This window comes from Podarcis raffonei, chromosome 6 (genome assembly GCF_027172205.1).
Source record: "Podarcis raffonei isolate rPodRaf1 chromosome 6, rPodRaf1.pri, whole genome shotgun sequence".
NCBI classification, from domain to species: Eukaryota; Metazoa; Chordata; class Lepidosauria; order Squamata; family Lacertidae; genus Podarcis; species Podarcis raffonei.
This window is the reverse complement of record NC_070607.1, coordinates 86772249-86790244: the sequence shown is the minus strand read 5'-3', so window position 1 is coordinate 86790244 and position 17996 is coordinate 86772249. Positions and strand designations below refer to the sequence as shown.

The 17996-nt window shown below is 44.4% G+C and overlaps 1 protein-coding gene across 2 annotated transcripts; it reads left to right on the top strand.

Annotated features, from left to right (window-relative positions):
- Positions 1 to 1463: 1463 nt before the first annotated feature.
- LOC128416515 (aurora kinase C-like) lies at positions 1464 to 17572 on the top strand. Of its 2 annotated transcripts, XM_053394389.1 has the most exons (9): positions 1464 to 2740; positions 8252 to 8321; positions 8758 to 8833; positions 11808 to 11877; positions 12444 to 12635; positions 13548 to 13686; positions 15241 to 15389; positions 15615 to 15789; positions 16971 to 17572. In XM_053394389.1, exons 1-9 carry the CDS (start codon positions 2703 to 2705, stop codon positions 17142 to 17144), a joined length of 1083 nt encoding a protein of 360 aa, XP_053250364.1. In that variant the 5' UTR covers positions 1464 to 2702; the 3' UTR covers positions 17145 to 17572. The 2 variants fall into 2 exon arrangements, with proteins under 2 accessions (XP_053250364.1, XP_053250363.1); XM_053394388.1 differs by lacking the exon at positions 1464 to 2740 and having other exon boundaries at positions 8056 to 8321.
- Positions 17573 to 17996: the final 424 nt, after the last annotated feature.

Genomic DNA, 17996 nt, shown 5'->3' with positions numbered 1-17996 from the left:
TTTCCTAATATGGTTAGTTCCCATAGCAACATATTGCCTGTAGTGTAGTGTACTTGGATAACTACTTAAGTCCAAAACAGCTATCTTTGCCTAACGAAAGATGTGCTGGACCAGGCCTGTCCATCTCAAGCCCATTACCCTTCTCCTGCCCTTATCACACAACAACATAATTCATGTTCTCCTTGGCTGCTGCTCTAGTGGGGGTCTAGCTGCCTCCCTAGTCCTCGCTATTATTTTCTTGTTGTGCACCAGAATAAAGATCCTCTCAGCTTGCAGGAACAGGATGGGAGAAGACACGGCACCTCTTGATCTACCTCTTCTCTTCCTTTTTCTAACATTGGCTGTGACAGTGCGAACTCAGCAGTTGCCAGCAGATCCGACGCTGCCCTTGGCGTAGCGAACACGTTCTGACAGCCACTTCGAACAGCAGGCTGGCACCTCTGTCCATGAGTGGCTCTATTCCCCAGCCCAAGCCAGAGCCAGCTGTTTCTATTAGGTTCCACTCAAATAAAAGAGCAACTTCTGTACAGATCGTTGGCAGCATGGAATGTGCATGTAGCTTGTAATAGCAGCACAGGAACTTTACTGGAGCAAAGGAAAGACTAAATGAAAAACTCTGCCTGTCCATGATGATGCAGACCTAACTGAACCCAATGACCTCCATACGCCACTCAAGTATGATCCAAAAACTGCACCAAAAATGCTTGTGAGTTTTCTCACATTCCTTCCGCTGCAAGAATATCTCACTTTTCAAACCGTTGTACTTGTCCGGCATGAGGTCGCATAGAGCAGGTTATCTTGAACCTCTTCAAGAACCAGGACCTACTTTTAACCCAAACCTGCATTTCGGGGGACCCATTTCTTAATATTTTGCCACATTTTTGCATGGTGGCCGTGCTCCTGTTGCGACCCAGCTTGTATCAGGCTGCAGGCCACTAGTGGGTCTCGACCCACCAGATGAAGACCAGTGACATACAGCCACCCTAGGGCCCCTCCAGATATCCTTTTTATTGTGCATTCATTGTGATCTGTGCTCATGATGGTATCAAGGCAGTTATACACAGTCCTGTTTTCAATATAGCTGGCAGCTACAGAAGTTTTCAGGGCAGACATACTATTTTGTTTATAATCAGTGTCCACCAGTTACTTTCTGTATTTTTCATGCCACAAAAGTTCTAGCTTTTTTTTAAACCGCTTTTGTTGCTTATAGAAGCATAGAATTACAGAGTTGAAGAGGGCCATGTTGGTCATCTCGTCCAACCCACTGCAATGCAGGAATCTTGCCCATAACCATATTATTATTATTATTATTATTATTATTATTATTATTATTATTATTAATAGTAGTAGTAGTAGTAGTAGTAGTAATAGTAGTATTTGCCATATTTCAAACAGTGAAAATCCAGACAGAAAAGTTGTTGAGCTTTTCTTCTGGGGCCTTTTGATTTTGGGGGCCAAATACTTTTTTTTAGTATTGCCCCCCAATGCTGTTTCCCAGCTATTTTTATGGGGAAATGGCACTGCAAATGAGAAATGCCACAGATATTAATTAAGAAAGCAAGGGGTAAGGGGAAAAGAGGAATAGTTTTAAAACGCCATGATCCCTTCCTTACCCAGATTCCATTTTAGGATTCACTCCTATCCCTACACACTTAGTAAGTTCCATTGAACTCAGTAGGATTTGCTTCTGAGCAGATAGGCATAGGATTGCATTGTAAATATCTGAATAATTCAGGGCTTATATTAAATGAAACAGTGGGAGAGTCAAGATAGGCTATCTTGGTTTGTTTAAATTTAAAAGCAGCCATTCTAGGAGTGGGGCCTGAGATTAGATCAGGGCCATGACACTAAATGGGGAGGCAGCTTTCCTTGTGCAGTTCCCCAAATCTAACCTTCACACACACACACCCTAAAAGCTTGCTATTTGTCCTACAGGACCAAAGCATGCAAGTACTCTGAACTAGTCCTAAAAATGAAAGCTCTTTATTTAAAAACAAAAATAAAAAAAGCAAATGAAATAGCAGAGGTGGAAATTAGGTGGTTCCCATAAGGATTTCCCATGGAAGAAAAATCCAACCGCCCACCCCTGCATTCAACAATGTTTTTGTGTAGTTTTACTTTTAAGGGTATGTAGGATTTATTGGGACGCCAAATCCTGCTTCGATCTAGAGCACCATAAGATACTGGCATTAGCCAGTATCTGTTTTATAACTGTTATAAAACCGTTCCCAGCCAACAACGTTACAAAACGAGTTGGCTAAGACCGAAGAGTCATTCTGGGCAGAATGTGGTATGATGGTTGATGAACAGCTATAAATAATGGCAAGCCACTAGTTATCAGTCCAACAGTGGCTTTCCACAATTAATTATGTCCGTCCTGCGCCATTCACGGCACTGTTCTGCCCCCTGGTGGAGAACACTCCATGAGGCCACATTCAAATTAAGCCATAAATTAACACAGGATGGGTACACTTTTAGCTGAAGCCGTTTTGAAAGGTGATTGCATATACAATGCATACCCGTTCCACTTTTGCCCTTGAAAAACAAAAGTTGCACTTTTTTCTTGTAGAGTTTCAAAAACCTGCAAAAGCTGTTTGACCAGAACCAACAGAGGGCATAAAGAATTTGAGCTGTCTCAAACCAAAACGATTTTCTAACTGCAAGCCTGAGAAATTACATACTGGAATGCCGCTCTAGACCACATGTGCTGCCATGGCCCTGCAACTGATTACTCTTACAAGTGAGTCCCATAGAGTTCAATTGGACTTACTCCCTAGTAAGCTTGTTCACAATTGCTTCCTTGCCTCCAGGGCCTGGCCAATGCGTTTTGGTGCCTGAGGCGAACCACAAAACCCAAACCCACCATGCAACCTGATTAGGACATTTTCCACGTTCGTACAGCACCAAGCACTCACCAGCTCCCAGCAGGGCCAGTGGTCAGGGATGACCTGTCTCTGCAGAGTCAGTGCTCTGTAGTGTTTAGACTGGGGCCTGGGAGACCAGAGTTCAAATCCCCACTCAGCCATGATGTTCATTGGGTGAACTTGGGCCAGTTTCTTTCCTTCTTTTTCTTTCTTTCTTTCTCTCCCCCCCCCCCACACTTTGCCTAAACCTACCTCACTGGATTGTTGTGGGAATTAAATTATGAGGGGCAGAACCCATGCACACCACCTTGAACTCCAGGGATTAGAAAGTGGGGGCACATGAATGCAACAGATCCATTGTAGTCCTGTAATAGGGACACGGGTGACGCTGTGGGTTAAACCACAGAGCCTAGGACTTGCCGATCAGAAGGTCGGCGGTTCGAATCCCCGCAACGGGGTGAGCTCCCGTTGCTCGGTCCGTGCTCCTGCCAACCTAGCAGTTCGAAAGCACATCAAAGTGCAATAGATAAATAGTGCAAGTAGACAAATAGGTACCGCTCCGGCGGGAAGGTAAACGGCCTTTCTGTGTGCTGCTCTGGTTCGCCAGAAGTGGCTTAGTCATACTGGCTACATGACCCGGAAGCTGTACGCCGGTTCCCTCAGCCAATAAAGCCAGATGGGCGCCACAACCCCAGAATTGGCCACAATTGGACCTAATGGTCAGGTACAGAGTCATGTGGTGGAGGTGACCAAGGCAAAAATCAAGGAAACAGGTGTGGAAAGCAGAAGGAAGGCAAGAAAGTGAGAGGATGGGCAGGCAGAGGAGGAGGTGGCAAGGTGGAAGAGGAACTTGGACTTTATAAGGCAGGGTTGTCGTAGGCACTGTGTGAAGCTGTGGCAGAAGTGGGGCAGTAGCTTGCTGCTCTCTTATAGTCCTGCTGCTCTCTGGGAGCTTGGTGAATAGGCTTGCTGCTCTCATGGCACCTTGAGGACAAAGAAGGGAAGTAGCTATGGCAACCTCACCATGCAAAGCAGCATTGGGCCAGCAGCTTCCTTTTCTTCCTCGGTGCCACTTCTCTTGGGTACTGCCTGAGGCAGCTGCCGGCTCTGCTTGTCTCTTTTCTCTTGAACTGGAGGTCACACTGACACCTCACCTGGTTGTAAACTGCTTAGCAGTCTTTGTTGGGTTCTTCTTTTATGTCCTTTTAGATTGAAAGAATTCACAAGTGAATGCTAGGGTTGCCAACTTCACTGTCCCTGCTCTGCTGCCTTTAAGAACAACTTGACACACACAAATTTAACAGATGAAGCTTTGCAGAAAGCTCCAGCTACTTACGGTACTTTCTGTTTGTCAGGCTTTTGTTAAAGGTACAGTAGCAGGACCTGTTAAAACAATTGACAGCCCTAAGCCTGGTGGAAAATCAAGCCGTTTAGCCTTAGAAGCCTTGGCACAGGAGCAGGGCCAGGGGAAAAAACAAGTGGCAAATGTATTAATAATATCAGATCAAAGATTAGAGCCACATCTGTACACCATCAACATTTTATAGAAAAACAATACGCCTTTTAGGTCCGCTATGTTCATCATTCATGAATTTGCCTTTTCCATACCCTCCAACATTTCTCCAATTAAAATAGGGATGTCCATTCCATAATGATAATTTTACTATTTATACCCCACACATCTTACTGGGTTGCCCCAGCCACTCTAGGCAGCTTCCAACATATGTAAAAACATAATAAAACATTAAACATTGTTTAAAAGAAACTTCCCTATACAGGATTGCTTTCAGATGGCTCAGGAGTCGGTTAACTCCATACCCTCCAACATTTCTCCAATGAAAATAGGGACTCCTAAGGAAAAGTGGGACATTATGGGATCAAATCAGAAACTGAGATGACTTCTCTACACCAGGGACATCCCTGGAAAATAGGGACACTTGGAGGGTCTGCTTTTCACATCTGTTGCACCCCATGCTAACTGATCTAATGAACCCTCTCCATTGTCCTTTGCAGAGCTGTAGAACAAGCAGCAAATCTGCATGTTCACCACTCACCCAGATGGACCTTTTTAAAAAATTGCTTTCAAGAATGAGGTTTGTGATGAGTCAGCAAAGATGATTAAATGCAAAGGACAGTTTCCGTGTACCTTTAAAAGTTGTAGAAGGTTGGGAGGGGGGCAGAATTACAGCAGCAGTTGCCCTCCACACCCTTTTATGGCACATAAAAATTCTGTCATTTACGTAACAAGTGAAATAGGGGTGGGAACCTGTGACCTCTTACTTAACGAAGTCATCACAGTCATGTTTGATTTACAGCTCTGGTAAAGAACATTCCATGCTTTGAGGCATTGCCACTGGTAGCTATATTATGAGTTTTATTTAAGGCAGAGCTGGGCAGCCCCTCCAGATGTTGTTGCACTCCCAACTTCCCTCTGCCCCGGCCAGGTATGTCCAGCAGTCAGGCACAATGGGAGCTGTAGCTTCTCCATCCCTGTACAGTGGTACCTCGGGTTAAGTACTTAATTCATTCTGGAGGTCTGTTCTTAACCTGAAATCGATTTACTGCTGGCTTTGTATTTTCAAAGGAAGAGTGGCCAATTGTCCCATCGCAGTAGCCCTTGATAGAACCTGAAATCATTTTGCACTTAGTACAACCTGTCCTAACTAGATACACATAACACCTTGTGTCTTCCATCTTAAGACTGTTGCAAAGCAAATGTTTGGCCTTTTCATTATATCTTGAACCCTCCACCTTTCCTTGAAAACTGAACATCTAATTCTGACATAAGTGTTCCGGAGCGCTTGAAAGCTTTCTCAATACTAAAACACTTAAGTTGGCCGCAGTACAATAAGGTACAGTGGTACCTCGGGTTAAGTACTTAATTCATTCCGGAGGTCCATTCTTAACCTGAAACTGTTCTTACCCTGAAGCACCACTTTAGCTCATGGGGCCTCCTGCTGCTGCCGCACCGCCGGAGCATGATTTCTGTTCTCATCCTGAAGCAAAGTTCTTAACCCGAGGTACTATTTCTGGGTTAGCTGAGTCTGTAACCTGAAGCGTATGTAACCCGAGGTACCACTGTATTAAAGGTATTGGAGCCTTGAAACCCTTTGCACCTAGTTGTTCAACTCCCAGAAACTGTGTGACTTTAAGAATTGATCTTGGCTCCAGTCTTTGCACCTGAATCCATTTGCAATGCAGAGGAGAAAGGCCTGAGCTGATAGGGCAGTGACTGTAGAAAAAGCCTGCACAAAGGCTGCTACTGAAATCCTGCTTTTTTCTGGAGTTCCAAAGAACTCTGCAAATTGGTTTGGTCTATTAGGTAATGAACTATGAATATAGGAGTTGCAGGGTGGGTGGGATGCTATGCCAAGTAACCTAGCTCTGTAGATTTTAAGAGAACAAGTACTTTCTGAAGGACATTAATTTAAAGATAATTGAATGCTTTCTAAATGATGCATTTTGAAAAGTTTTTGGTGCTGACATTTTGGCATAATTGCTTGTTTTGTGTGATGGGCTTTCAATTACCTGGGATTAGACATCATTGCTCTAGTTCATGGGTAGGCAAACTAAGGCCCATGGGCCAGATGTGGCCCAATCGCCTTCTAAATCCAGCCCACGGACGCTCCGGGAATCAGCGTGTTTTTACATAAGTTGAATGTGTCTTTTTATTTAAAATGCATCTCTAGGTTCTTTGTGGGGCCTGCCTGGTGTTTTTACATGAGTAGAATGTGTGCTTTTATTTAAAATGCATCTCTGGGTTACTTGTGGGGCATAGGAAGTCATTCTTTTTCTTTTTCAAAATATAGTCCAGTCCCCCACAAGGTCTGAGGGACAGTGGACTGGCCCCCCGCTAAAAAATTTGCTGACCCCCCACTCTAGTTGAACCAGTTCCCATTCAACAAAGAGGGTATATAAACTGTTGGGGGTATTAACCAGATTCTCACTCCCCCTCCCTCAGCTGATTTAAATGAGAAGGTAAATCAGTGGATTCCTGTTCCATACAACAATGCATTTCTACTCCATACAGGTACACCTGGTGCCTTCCTTTGTTGCAATTCCCAGAGTGATAGCAGTGTTGGTGTAATGCAGCAAAAAAAAAATAAAAAAATAGTGTTATGGGAATGGCTGTAACTCAGTGTTAGAACTGCTTTGAATGCAAGAGGTCTGAGAGTCTCTCCTAGGCAAAGGTGCCAGCTTCTCCAGAGCACTGAGAGGGCCCAATGCAATATTCTATGGAGCTAGGGGCAGAGCTGAACATCCTATGAAAAACAAGTACCAGACATTTAGAAGACATCTGAAGGCAGCCCTGTTTAGGGAAGCTTTTAATGTTTAATAGACTATTGTATTTTAATATTCTGTTGGAAGCTGCCCAGAGTGGCTGGGGAAACCCAGCCAGATGGGCGGGGTATAAATTATAAATTATTATTATTAAACTGAGAGGGGCTGGCCCCCTCAAAAAATACTTTTGGGGGGGCAAAACTGCTTCAGTCCCTAGGAGTCATCAGCTTTTCTCCCTGGCATCTCCAAGGTAGCACTGGGAAAGACTTCCACCTGAAACCCTGCAGTGACACTGCTGGTCAGTGTAGACTGGGTCTGGGCAATCTCAGGTATGTATGGCCATCTCGCCCCCCCCCCATGCTCCCATCTGACACATATCTCTGATCTCAAGTGTAGGGCAGGTAAAGGTGTGGCTCAAATGAACAAGTGGCAGCCTTAGAGTGAACTTCTGATTGTGTCTCTGCAATAGGAACCGGAATTGGCAGCACTTGCACTGAGCAGAACTAATCCCTGCCCAAAGTGGGGCTTCCGTTTAGTAGGAATTGTGGTAAAGGTAAAGTAAAGGTACCCCTGCCCGTACGGGCCAGTCGTGTCCGACTCTAGGGTTGTGCGCCCATCTCACTTAAGAGGCCAGGGGCCAGCGCTGTCCGCAGACACTTCCGGGTCACATGGCCAGCGTGACAAGCTGCATCTGGCGAGCCAGCACAGCACACGGAAATGCCGTTTACCTTCCCGCTAGTAAGCGGTCCCTATTTATCTACTTGCACCCGGGGGTGCTTTCGAACTGCTAGGTTGGCAGGCGCTGGGACCACGGGGATTCGAACCGCCGACCTGACGATCGGCAAGTCCTAGGCGCTGAGGTTTTACCCACAGCGCCACCGCGGAATTGTGGTAGCGGGGCATAAATCAAAGCCAGGGCTACAAAGGAAGATTTTAGAATGCATTTAGAGGCTGCTCCCAGTTTTTCCTTTGAAGCCGAATCACCTAATGTCATGTGACATGACATCAGGAGATTCAAAAACGGTCCTCAAAAACGTGTGTGATAATAAATTAGCAAGGCTTTATTGTAAGATGCCACAAGACTTTTTTACTTTTTCCTTGTGTAGCTCCTTCTTCCTGCATTGGAAGCCCAACATAGTCTGTTGTGACATTGAAAGCTCAGCTCAGGAAGAAATTGTAAGTTTTTGCTCTTTGTGTCTCAGGTTCTGAGGTGTATCGGGCCTTGCCCAAGTACCAAACTTCCAACATATAGCCACCCAAATTCCAGACACATTGGTGCAGGGGCATCCCTACCATTTGGCAAACTGAGACAGTCCCCCACAGTGGCAAATGCTGGGAGCAGGCAGAGGAAGCCCCCTGGATATTCCTGTTTGGAGAACAGAGCTGTCTGTATGCTACATAGCCTGCCTAGCCACACCCAAACCATCCAGTTGCCTCAAGTGCAGTGGATTATACTATCCTGTAATTAGTGCTTAAGTAAGATTCAATTGCCCCTGGGGAAGGTGTCTAAGAAAAGCCCTGCTGGATCAAGCCAAAGTCCAGCATCCTGTTTTCATAGGCAACCAGATAATCTCTTGGTTCATCCCTTTATGCTTTTATTCCTGAAACAAAGATGGCCAGATCAGCAGTACAGCAGACACCTGTAAGAAAACAACTCAACAAAGACAAAGGAAGATTGGAGCCAAAAGGTACGTTGCTTGCTGTTTCATATTGTATGATGTTCTGCATCCCATTCAGTTTTGACACAGAGCCGTAGTCGGGTATCCTGGTAAGCTCTCTGGGCTGGCCTGAGATATTTTGCTGTCAGAAGTGGAATAACAAACAGAACCTTCCACCAATCAGTTGTACGCCAGAAGAGGGAGATGGCCTTATCATGAGATGCTTTCTGTTTTTTTCCATTCATTAATTAAGAGGGGTAAATTAGAGTTCCTATATTTACTGTAAACTCTCTTCAGCTGGCTTTTAGCTTGCTTGCACTCTTTGTTGAACCACCTGGAAGATCCCACTGATCTTCTTGAGCCACTGTTCTTGATCTCAGTTCTCAAGTGGTCTTGCAACCTGTCATTCAAGATGTTAAATAAATCCATATCCTCAGCAGCAGAGTTAGCTGCGATAATAGCAGTATGAATAGCCTTTAAGTCATCTGTATGAAGAAGGTGGGTCAGTGCTAGATTGAGTACTGGGGTCCACTTAATACTATTGCCTGCAGTCACACCTAAGTTTGCATTGAGTTTTGGGGAAAGAATGATTAAATACTGGGCCTACTAGTACCATTGTTAAAGGTAATGATCGCTTTCAATATTATGGCCCACCTCAAACTCCATGACAAACTAATATGCAAATTGTGAGTGTACCACACTACTTCTATGCTTTGTAAAGTGGGTATATTCCTCAGGTCAATCTCCCTCTATCATACCATTTAATATTAGCAAGTCCCTCTGCCTTACAACTTGGGCTAAACAAAGCCCATGATCTTTAGACAGAAGGGAGGTACCTCTGGCAAAGTAAATATCTGGTTCCAGAATCTGATTGTAATGGGTGTACAAATTTACATTGTTGACTCCCATGTGTGCATTAAAATACCCTGCAATGATAAACACTGCAGTAGGATATAGGGATTCGATGGATTCTATATAATTTTCTAGTTCTGTCCAGATAGTATTTATAGTTTTTTTGTTGTTGACAAGGTATGTAGATGTTAATCAGCATTAAACATACTTTCAGAACTATAACCAAGACAGCAGTTGCAAATGGGTTGCATGGAATCATGGCTGCTGTAGTTGCATTCAACTATGTGGAGGAAACATGTTAGACCCCCACTAGCCCTACGACCTTTCGTTGAGGGAGTGGCTGTCAATGAGTGACATTTGTATCCGTTAAGCAATATGAAGACATCTTTCCATATTTCTCATAGCAGAACCAATCAGTTGCATCAATGTCATGGCTGAAAAAGTTATTTCAGCACTTTGCAGCAGAGAATCCCATAAAAGTATCTCATTGGGGGCACAATAATAAATGAAATAATGAGCAATTTGCCTTTTCATGATACTCAAAATAAGCTTATGATGCAACTTCCACCTCTCATCCCAATAGGCCCCAAACTTAGTAGGAAAAGATGGCTTCCCTTGTGCTTCATGGGCAAGGGGCAAGATGAAGTAGTTACTCCTTTCTTGAGGACCATGTAGGAAATTTGAGGTCCACTCTTGCGTTTCTTGGCTCTGTTCCTTGTCTTCTGTTTCTTCATGTCTTCTTTGGGATATCTTTCTTCTGTCCTGCTTCCCAAGCGCGTGGTTAAACTATGGAATCTGCTCCCATAAGAGGCTGTGATGGCCAGCAACTTGGATAGCATTAACAAAGAAAAAGACAAATTCAGGGAGGATAAGGCAATCAATGGCTCCTAATTCTGATGACTATGTTCAATCTCCACTGTTGGAGGCAGTAAGCTTCTCAATTCCAGTTGCTGGAAACTGCAGGAAGGGAGAGTACTGTTGCCCTCGGGTCCTGCTTGCAGGCTTCCTATAGAGAACAAGATGCTGAAACCGATGGCCTCACCCAGCACTCCTTGTGTTCTTAGTGCTGCACTTACTAGTTCTTTCCAGAACTGGAGATCTTTTTTCTGTCTTGATTGCTTTTATAATTCTCTAATTCTCTCCTCCTTTAGTACAAAATTATGTGCCAGTACACTGATTTCCTTATTGCTCCCTTCTCTCTTAAGCTGTGTTTTACGACAGCAATCCTGTAAGCAGAGAAACAACAGTATACCTTCCAGCATATTAACAGTAATGTTTGGTTTGTAATGCTTTTGTAAAACCACTGCAGTGCAATTTAGTGTTTCCTCGGGAGGCTTAAATCACCTTGGAGCCTCTTGCACTGTATGTGGAGAAGAAACATTTGTAATTTAGATTTTTGCATTCACTTGATAATGCTAATTGAAACAAGAACTCCTTAGCTGCTTATGTAGAAAAACACCCTGAAAAAAGATGCTGAGTGTGAAGCAGCAAACATGAGCAACCTTTAGTCTTGGATTGCTTTTATAAAGCTATGTCACTATGTGTGTATGTGTTTTTATTGTAGGCAGAGCAACTACGAGTGGTAGTCATGGAATGGGTGGAGATCACCACACCTTTCTGCTGATAATTTCAAACATGCTTGTTTTCTTCTTAGTGACTGATTTTGTATATTTCTGTTTGTAGTTATATAGTGCTTTCAGTATGATAGCGAGTTATATAAGCAAGTTTGCCCCCCTCCCAAATGGAGGAAAAGAATTCTTAAATTATGCTAGTTAAGGACGAACAAAAGCGGTTCAATTACATAGTCTGAACAGCTTTTGAAAAAGTACTTGTTAAGTATACAGTGGACCCTCTAGTTACATACCACTCTGGATATGGAACTTTCGGGTTATGAACGCGGCAAACCAGAAAGTGTATACTTCTGGGTTTTGCTGCATGTACATGCGCATTCAATCACGCCATGCATGTGCGCAGAAGCGGCACCTCTGCCTATGGACTTTTCAGGTTGTGGACGGACCCCCCCGGAATGAATTTAATTCATATCTGGAGGGTCCACTGTACAACAATTCAGTTACATTAAAAGTACTTTAACTAGATCCATAACTACTGCCCATCACATCATGCCTCTAAGTTGGTGCAATTGTTATTGCAGAAGAAAATGCATCTCAAGAAAATGCATCTCAAGCAAATGCCAAACGTGACTCTGGTTCTCTGCTTCCCAGGTAACTATTTAAAAGTGTCTGGTGATGACTATTACACTGGAGGAATCTTCTGCCATGTTGCAGTTAAGAATTGCTTTGATACCAAATTAGAAACTAAGTGTGTATCTTGTACACACATCGTGCTTTTTTCTGTGGTTATGTACCTTTTGTCAACCTTTGCCTTTCTTCTAGTTTCTTTACACGTGCAATATCTTGATGGATGTTTGTTTAATCTTCTCAGTGGCATATTTTAATCATAATGCCCCTGATCAGTTATAAGAAAACTGCCTTGCATTTACGTGTCAGTCTACTCCAGCATGTCCTGCTTGGACTACCTGTGACACCTCTGCCCAAGTCTTCAGAGTTCTCCCCCTTTACATGCTACACACCTGTGCTGATGATGTGAGCATGGTCACTGAGCACATTGGCCAACCTGCCCCTGAGCACATTCACGTGGGTCCATCATCCTGGACAGCAGCAGTGCTACATCAGAGATGGGGATTATCCAGATATTATCATGCTGGTAAAGGAAATGTATGGTTCTCTTGGTTTAGTAATTGATTTTAACTTCCCCCTTTGATTTACAGGAAAATGTGGGGCACCTCAGACTTTGAATTTGGCAAGCCACTTGGCAAGGGGAGATTTGGAGCGGTGTACTTGGCCCGGGAGAAAAAGACTCACTTCATCTTGGCCTTGAAAGTCATTTTCAAATCATTGCTGGAAAAATCTCAGCTAGAGCACCAGCTCAGAAGAGAAATAGAAATCTTAAGTCACCTCAGGTAAAGCAACTGAATGCAGAGGCAGCTGCCTTATACAGAGTCAGACCATTGGATAGCCATCTGTCATGGATGCTTTAGCTGAGATTCTTGCATTGCAGGGGGTTGGAGTTGGTGACCCTTGGGGCCCCGCCCAACTCTATGATTGGTTCATCCATGATTGGTTCATCCAGTACTATGTCTGTGTTAACTGGCAGCAGCTCAGAAGTTTCAGACAGTAGTCTTTCCTAGCCCCACCTGAAGATGCTAGGCACTGATTTTTTAATGTATATCCCCCCCTTTTTTTGTTTTAATGTATCTGTGTGGTTTGGTGAGTTGGTTGGTTGCAAGTCACTTTGTGTTTCCTTGGGCAATATAAAGCGGCTAACAAATTTAATTAATTAAATCATCAGCATCAGCATCATAACAGCTACAAGGTAGGGCCTTCTGCATGCAGTGCAGATGCTTATCACTGACCTAAGGAACCTTGCTATGGTTGAGCATGTTGAGGAATTGTAGTCCATCAGGATCTAGAGGGCCACGCGGTCTGCATACCTGCTCTGTGCTAAATCTGTCAAAATGTGGAAAGCCTCATTATCACCTCTGAAACATTATGTAGATGTTATGTAGTCCGAAACATCTGGAGGACACCAGGTTGGTGCAACCCATGGTTGCAGCTGCCATCTTATGCCCGCCACCTGCCTAAGAGTAAGCCCCACTGAACATAATGGAGATTTGCTTCCAAGGGAGCATGCACTGAGTGATCCAAATGCAACTTGTATCTCAATAGTATCTTCTTCCTGGATGGGGCAATTTGGGTATCTGCTTAGTACATTCATTTGTAGACTTTGTCTACCTATCACAGCCGCTTACTTCTTATGTGACCTAAACCACAGGTCCTCTCCTTTTTCCCTTAAAACAAAAAAAACTGCCTAGACACCCAAATATCTTAAGGATGTATAACTACTTCCATGACCACACCCGGGTTTTTCTGATGTTGGAATATGCTCCAGGAGGAGAACTGTACAAGGAGCTACAGAAGAAAACACACTTTGATGACATCAGAACAGCCACTGTGAGTACAAATGCAAAGGCTACAGTTCTATGGAAGGAGCTGGCTGGAGATGAAGTAATGCAAAACAGAACATATGGCTGGTGAGCTTGTAGTAGTCAATATTTATTGGCGGGGCAGCCTTTCCCGTTTTGCCACCTGGGGATTCAGTCACCCGAGGCGGCTGCCTCATCCACCTCATGGGTAAGCCAACCCTGTTTGTTGGCCTAATGTGCCTCAGAGGGTGTAGATATTCCTTAAAGAAAACCTGGTAGGTAAATGTATTGAGGAGAGCAAAGCCAAGCCCGTTTATGTGTGCCTGTCTGTGTTGTCTTCTGATTTGGTTCTGCAGCTGCAAACCAACATACCGTCTATGATGTTGAAGCAGCTTTGACTGGCCCCAAACATTGTGAAATAACCAAGCCATGGCTTGCATAGATGGAGAGGACATTTGGGCATAAAGGATGGCATAGCCCATTGCACCAGTGCTTAAGGTCCAGCCTGTTAGAATATGGCGTTTTTATGCGACAGCAGAAGTTGCCTTTAGTGAGAGTCTTTGACTGGAGCATGCCTTTCATTGGAAGGTAATCAGATTGAGACGGAGTATAAAATAAGAAAGCTTATGCTTATTAACAGAAGGACATTTTGGAAAGGAAAGAATTCTATAGTCCTAGCTAACTAACTAGTTGGAGAAACAAAGAAGCCAACTTGCCCCTTTGCTCTCAGAAGATACATCAAGGATGGCCTCATACTCAATGCAAGTGTGAGAAAGAAGTTGTAAACAGGATGCAACCTAAAATGTATCAATCTAAACTGTAAAGGATATGGAGGTTAGCAAAGAGATTAAAAGTACAGGGATGGTCTGGGAATCTGGAGGTCCTTTTATCTGTTCAAACTCCATACAAACCTCTTTCTGCAAGCTGAGTTGCACCCAAACTTCAGACACAGCAGACTTTAAGGTCATCCCCTGTGACCACAGATTTAAGTTTCTTATGACTTTTGTTTCAGTTGAAGAAGTGGACTAAAGAGATTCCTTTTGGGAAGAGGAGGTGCACTGAATTTAATATTTACTTCCAGACCCCATTAGTAGTTCTCCAAATGAAGTTCTAGCCTAAGGATGAGAATCACCAAAAGCCACATTATCTTGGCTGGGGGGGGGGGGAGAGGTTGGAGTCTGCCTACCAGCAGTAGGTGGAGCCAAATCACAAGTGGGTGGGGTCAGAGCATCATGTGCAATGGTCAAGTATCTTACGCCATGGGATGAAATACAGCCCTCCAAGCCTCTCTATTTTGCCCTTGTAACTCTCCTGTGCAACACCCTATTCCAGGGATTTTTTTCTGCTACTGACACAATGGTTGGCCAATCAGCGCTTTGTAAACCCAACTCTTTCTACAGTGGGAAAACCATGTTTTCTCCCCAGACTCATAGAGGAAACCTTATTGTGCATTACAGTAGCAGTGAGTGCACTTTTAATCCAGTCTCACTGCTAAATTTATGTACAGTTGCATGCAGTCTTGGTTAACAGCCAGAATTAACTTACCTATTTTTTTTATTTTCTGCACATCATACACCTACAGTATATGGAAGAAATATCTGATGCTCTGATGTACTGCCATGCTCTAAAAGTGATCCATAGAGATATTAAGCCAGAAAACCTCCTGTTAGGATTAAGAGGGGAGCTGAAGTTGGCAGACTTTGGATGGTCAGTGCATGCTCCATCACTTAGGTATGTATACATATATATTTTTAAGAATTCAATACTGTTGGGAAGAGTCATGTGAGCAAAAAATTCACCTGCTAAATTTCTATTTGGCAACTGTGAAATGCAGAATAGGGTCAGTAAAATTCATGCTTTGGTTGGGAGAATGTGTCCTGTTAAAAGTGAACCCATTTTAAACTGGATTTCAACTGGCAATTTTAAACTGAACCCATTTATTTTTTTAAAAAATAGGAGGACAACATTCTGTGGCACTGCAGACTACCTTGCTCCAGAAATGATAGAGGGGAGTCCACACAGTGAGAATGTCGATGTGTGGTGCGTTGGTGTCCTTTGTTACGAGTGTCTTGCAGGATATGCACCATTTGAAGCACCAACACAGATGGAGACTTTCAGAAGAATAAAAGATGTATGTTCTTCTGAACAAAAAGCTTTGTTTCCTGCTTGGCAGGGGGTTAGACTCGATGGCCCTTGTGGTCTATTCCAACTCTATGATTCTATGATTCTAAATGGAATTTGCAATATACAGCTTGAAACTTGGGCCCAAATCTTGATGGTTTATCCTTGAGACTTGAATGGGCACATTAGGTTATAGCATCAAGCTTAAAAGCCATGAGCCAGGGTGGCTAACCCACAATCAAGATCTGCCCCCAACCTGCCAGATCATGTAGCCTGCCAACCCCTGATGCTTTCTCCTCAAAATCTAGTCACAGTGGTGCCTCGCAAGACGAAATTAATTCGTTCTGCAAGTTTCTTTGTCTTGCGGGTTTTTTTGTCTTGCGAAGCACGGCTATTAACGGTGCGCCTCCCCGCTGTCCCCGGAGCTTGCTCTTCTCCCCGCCGCCCGCCTGCACAGGACCAGGTCCGGGGACAGCGGGAAGACGTGCTGCGCCTCCCCGCTGTCCCCGGAGCTTGCGGGGCAGGCAGCGGGGAGAAGCGCTCTTCTCCCCGCCGCCCGCCTGCACAGGACCAGGTCCGGGGACAGCGGGAAGACGCGCTGCGCCTCCCCGCTGTCCCTGGAGCTTGCGGGGCAGGCAGCGGGGAGAAGCGCTCTTCTCCCCGCCACCCGCCTGCACAGGACCAGGTCCGGGGACAGCGGGAAGACGCGCTGCGCCTCCCCGCTGTCCCCGGAGCTTGCGGGGAAGGCAGCGGGGAGAAGCGCTCTTCTCCCCGCCGCCCGCCTGCACAGGACCAGGTCCGGGGACAGCGGGAAGGCGCGCTGCAGGGCAGGCAGCGGGGAGAAGCCGCAACCTCATCGTCGCCTTTGACTGGACTTAACTGTCCAGGGGTCCTTTACCTTTTTTTAACCTTTTATACCCTTACCCATACCCCCACAGACATGTCACCCTTTGAGGGATGGCAGTTAACCCTATTTCTAGAGCAGCTGAACAAGATACATAATTGACAATGTCCTTGTCCAACAGTATAAGCATCTTAGGGCAAAGCTGATGTGCAGATAGGAAAGCTGCATGGGGGTGGAGAAGCAGATAAACTGGCACTAGGGTAATGCATTCAAGTTTTTTTTTAAAAAGCAGAAGACACAACTAGCTTCATAAGAAAATGTAACTTAAAACATTTTTTTCTTCCAAGGTTAACTTTTCATTCCCTTCTTGGGTGTCAGATGGAGCCAAGGACCTAATATCCAAAGTACTCAACCGTACACCTTCCCTGCGGCTTCCCTTGAAAGAAATAATAGCGCACCCATGGGTTAAGACCAACTCTAGGAGAATCTTGCCGCCTGTCTACAATGAAACAGAAGAGTAGATGCCTGTGTATATCCAGAAGGCTGTTGATTACTCCACATGTGCATCTGTCTTTTTAGATAGTTGGCCGCAATGTCAGACAGCAGCTGAACCAGAATATCAAGCTTCTGCTTTCTGTTAAACCAGGTGTGAGAAGCCAGTGCCCCAGCAGCTGATGTTGGAATCCATCTCCTATCTTCCCTGACCGTCAGCCATACTGACTTGAGACGATGGGAGTTGGAGTCTAACAACATCTGGAAGGCCACAAGTTCCCATCCCTCCTAAACCACTGTTTTACAAAGAATTATTGTCGCTACTTAACTTGTAAATTTACTGTTAACTGTGGAGCTTTTATGAACTGATATAATGAGGAAGAAAAAAAGCTAAACTTTGTATAATTTTAAACTTTGTATAATTTTAAAGAAATAAACACTTGCTAATGAATCTCAATCTAGCGGCAAGTTGGAAAGATGGTCCAGAGCTAATGTTTAAGTATGCAGAGCTTTCTCAGGATCACTATGTTGAAGAATTGATGTCGAAGCACATACAGTGGTACCTCGGGTTACATACGCTTCAGGTTACAGGCTCCACTAACCCAGAAATATTACCTCAGGTTAAGAACTTTGCTTCAGGATGAGAACAGAAATCATGCTCCGGCAGCATGGCAGCAGCAGGAGGCCCCATGAGCTAAAGTGGTGCTTCAGGGTAAGAACAGTTTCAGGTTAAGAACGGACCTCCGGAATGAATTAAGTACTTAACCCGAGGTTAAGTGTTTTAGTATTGAGAAAACTTTCAAGTGCTCCAGAACACTTATGTCAGAATTAGATGTTCAGTTTTCAAGGAAAGGTGGAGGGTTCAAGATATAATGAAAAGG

Bases quoted from the DNA above. Each gene is read 5' to 3' on its own strand.
- LOC128416515 (XM_053394388.1), top strand. From the start codon at position 8,133: ATGTCATGTGACATGACATCAGGAGATTCAAAAACGGTCCTCAAAAAC. The intron at 13,687-15,240 runs GTGAGTACAAAT...ATACACCTACAG, and splicing joins ATGACATCAGAACAGCCACT to TATATGGAAGAAATATCTGA. The intron at 15,790-16,970 runs GTATGTTCTTCT...TTTTCTTCCAAG, and splicing joins CTTTCAGAAGAATAAAAGAT to GTTAACTTTTCATTCCCTTC.